Source organism: Mandrillus leucophaeus, unplaced genomic scaffold, assembly GCF_000951045.1.
Source record: "Mandrillus leucophaeus isolate KB7577 unplaced genomic scaffold, Mleu.le_1.0 Scaffold27, whole genome shotgun sequence".
NCBI classification, from domain to species: domain Eukaryota; kingdom Metazoa; phylum Chordata; class Mammalia; order Primates; family Cercopithecidae; genus Mandrillus; species Mandrillus leucophaeus.
This window is the reverse complement of record NW_012102809.1, coordinates 3,011,596-3,014,381: the sequence shown is the minus strand read 5'-3', so window position 1 is coordinate 3,014,381 and position 2,786 is coordinate 3,011,596. Positions and strand designations below refer to the sequence as shown.

The following is a 2,786-nucleotide window of genomic DNA, read 5'->3' as shown; positions in this document are numbered from 1 at the left end:
CTGGAGGAGTGAGGGTCTCATTTCCAAGGGCACTGGGAACTGCAGCCTGGGGGTGGGGGTTCATTTGGTTTCAGACCTGTGGCGAAGAGACCCACCCCCTCACATTCACACTTTGGCTTCCACTAGCTTCAGAGGTAGTACTAGCTCTTTGTTCTCGCTGGTTTTCCTTCCTCACCTTGGGCTGTTTCTTGCCTTTCCATTCTGGCGTTCTGCAGGGATCAGTTCCTTCCTCTCATGCACAATCTACACTCATGGCTTTTGCTGGGAGTAATGAGTAAAGCTCCCAAATAGATGTTTCTGAGTTAGCAAGCACATTAAAAACAAAACAAAACGAAGCCAAAACAACACACAATTGTCTAAGTCCCACTTTCAGTGTTCAAGGGTCACATGATGTCCAGAAGCTAGTGATGGGCAGGAGCTCTGAATGGAGTTACTGGGATGTCAGGCCGTGTGGGCCTGGGGCAGGCCGGCTGACTGGGAGCAGACTGGTTCCATCCCAGCTGTCCAGGACACACTCACTTGCCTCTGTGGATGACAGTTCCTTGCCTCACAGCTGTCTGTCTCTGGGTCAGGTTCAGCATCTCAGTGTCTTTTGTGTATCAGCTGAATGACAGGGAGGCCACAGGCTGGTGCCCAGTTGAAAATCTCACAAGGACTCTTTGTAAATGCATACAAGAATAAGAAAAGCATTTTCCTCCTCCTCCCTGAGCCCATTCTCTTCCTCAGATGGGACGATCAGGTCCTTACGGAAAGAATTGGAGTTCACTGCTCCCAACTCGCTCGCTTGCTCTCTCTCTCTCTCTCTCTCTGTGTGTGTGTGTGTGTTTGTGTGTGTGAGAGAGAGAGAGAGCGAGAAAGAGAGAGAGAGAGAGAGACAGAGCTCTGCAGGCGAGCCAGTTCTGTTGCTATTGCTGGTTTGAGCTGCTGCCATCACCACACTTAGCTAATTACCTTAATATTTGCTGGTGCCCAGTTGAAAATCTCACAAGGACTCTTTGTAAATGCATGCAAGAATAAGAACAGCATTTTCCTCCTCCTCCCTTAGTTTTTGGCTGGAGACTAACAGAAAATAAATTTTTCTCCAACTTGAAATACTTACGAACTTTGAGAAGAAAACAAAAAGTACGATTCCAAAATTGCCCTGTAGTAAGTAGGTCAGTAACATTCAGGGAGTGTCAAAACTGCATTTCTCTTTATTCTTCACTTCCAGGCCCTGCATCATGGAAACTCTTTCTAATGCAAGTGGTACCTTTGCCATACGCCTTTTAAAGATACTATGTCAAGACAACCCTACACGCAACGTGTTTTGTTCTCCTGTGAGCATCTCCTCTGCCCTGGCCATGGTTCTCCTAGGGGCAAAGGGAAACACCGCAACCCAGATGGCCCAGGTAAGCTTGCCTGTGCCCCAGGAGCAGGGACTGGCCTGGGCTGCGTGTTCTGTCACCAGCATCACACTCATACTCCACAGCCACTGAGAAAGGAGGGCAGGACTGGGGCCCCAGTATGCACTGGCCATTTCAGGGAGGCGGGGGTCCACTGGGGAAGAAGGGGGGCAGGGCAGGGAGGCAGGAACTCTGCTCCATGGAGATTTATTTGGGGGAAACTTTCCTCCGTTAATCTCTTGGAAAAGACCATCCAAGCTGTCTTGTCCTGGCACGGAATCTTTGTTTAGAAAATGATACTGAAATTATTTGAAACATAAGTTGCAAAGACCTACCTCTTTTTTGCAGCAAGAGACTGTAACTATAAACTTTCATTGGTAAGGAGGGTTAATACCTGTTTCAAGTTGTTTCTGTACCAACAGCTCAGGGAGGGCATCGACAGAAATTTGCCAGAAGGATTCCAGGGCAAGTGCTTAGTTACCGCTGCACACCGTGCAGGTACTGCTCAGTTTAGTCTCACCAACGCTCAGAGAACCTCTGAAAATGACTCAAGATCAGTGCTTGTCCCCAGACGTTTGTGGAAAGGAGAGGGGACATACACCTGAGATGAAACTGAAAGCTTGCGTCATCCCTGACCGCAGGCCCCTGGACACGCCTTCATCATGGGAGTTGTCCTTCAATATGACTCTTTTTTTTTCCTTTGATGACACTTTTCAGTAGTGAATTACTCATTTTAATAATTTCCCAGCTCACTGTGTGAAGGAGGGAAGGTTTATGTATAAAGGCTACCAGCCTTAATAGTAAGCACAGAGAGGCTCTCTAAAATATATACATTTGGAAAAAGGGCATTACAATGAAAATACACATGCCATAGCAAGCTATGTGCGTATTCAGGGAGCTGAAATATAACACTAAGATTTTTAAAGGAAAAAGTAAAAAGGATTACATAATCCCTTTGAAATAGTTATTTTTGGCAAAAAGATCAATAACGAAGGTGATGCCAGTGTGAGGTTGGATGGGGAGTTCCTGGGTAGACATCCTTGTGCAAGTATTTTGTTGCATAAGGCTGTGATGGCCTTTGTGCAAGAGTGTAGTTTTTTACGGAGTCCTTTGCGATAGTTTTGTTATCAGGCATTCAAGCGTGAGAACCCTCTCTTCATGGCCTTCGCTGTCTCTGTCCAAGTTTCAGTTTTTGTTGTTTTTGTTTTTAACATTAGTGACTCCATTTTGGTTCTGAAGTTCCTTATGCTTAAATCTTTATAATCTTTTTCTATATTTTATTTTATTTTATTTTTTTTGAGACGGAGTCTCGCTGTGTCACCCAGGCTGGAGTGCAGTGGCGCGATCTCGGCTCACTGCAAGCTCTGCCTCCCGGGTTTACGCCATTCTCCTGCCTCAGCCTCC

The 2,786-nt window shown here is 46.3% G+C and overlaps 1 protein-coding gene across 1 annotated transcript in view; it reads left to right on the top strand.

The window, feature by feature from the left end:
* The window catches only part of SERPINB9 (serpin peptidase inhibitor, clade B (ovalbumin), member 9), a 23,974-nt gene that overhangs the window by 11,789 nt on the left and 9,399 nt on the right, over positions 1 to 2,786 (top strand). Inside the window, exon 2 of the mRNA XM_011984541.1 lies at positions 1,211 to 1,388. Within this exon, the coding sequence (XP_011839931.1) occupies positions 1,221 to 1,388 (168 nt within the window). The 5' untranslated portion in view covers positions 1,211 to 1,220. The remainder of the gene's footprint in view (positions 1 to 1,210; positions 1,389 to 2,786) is intronic.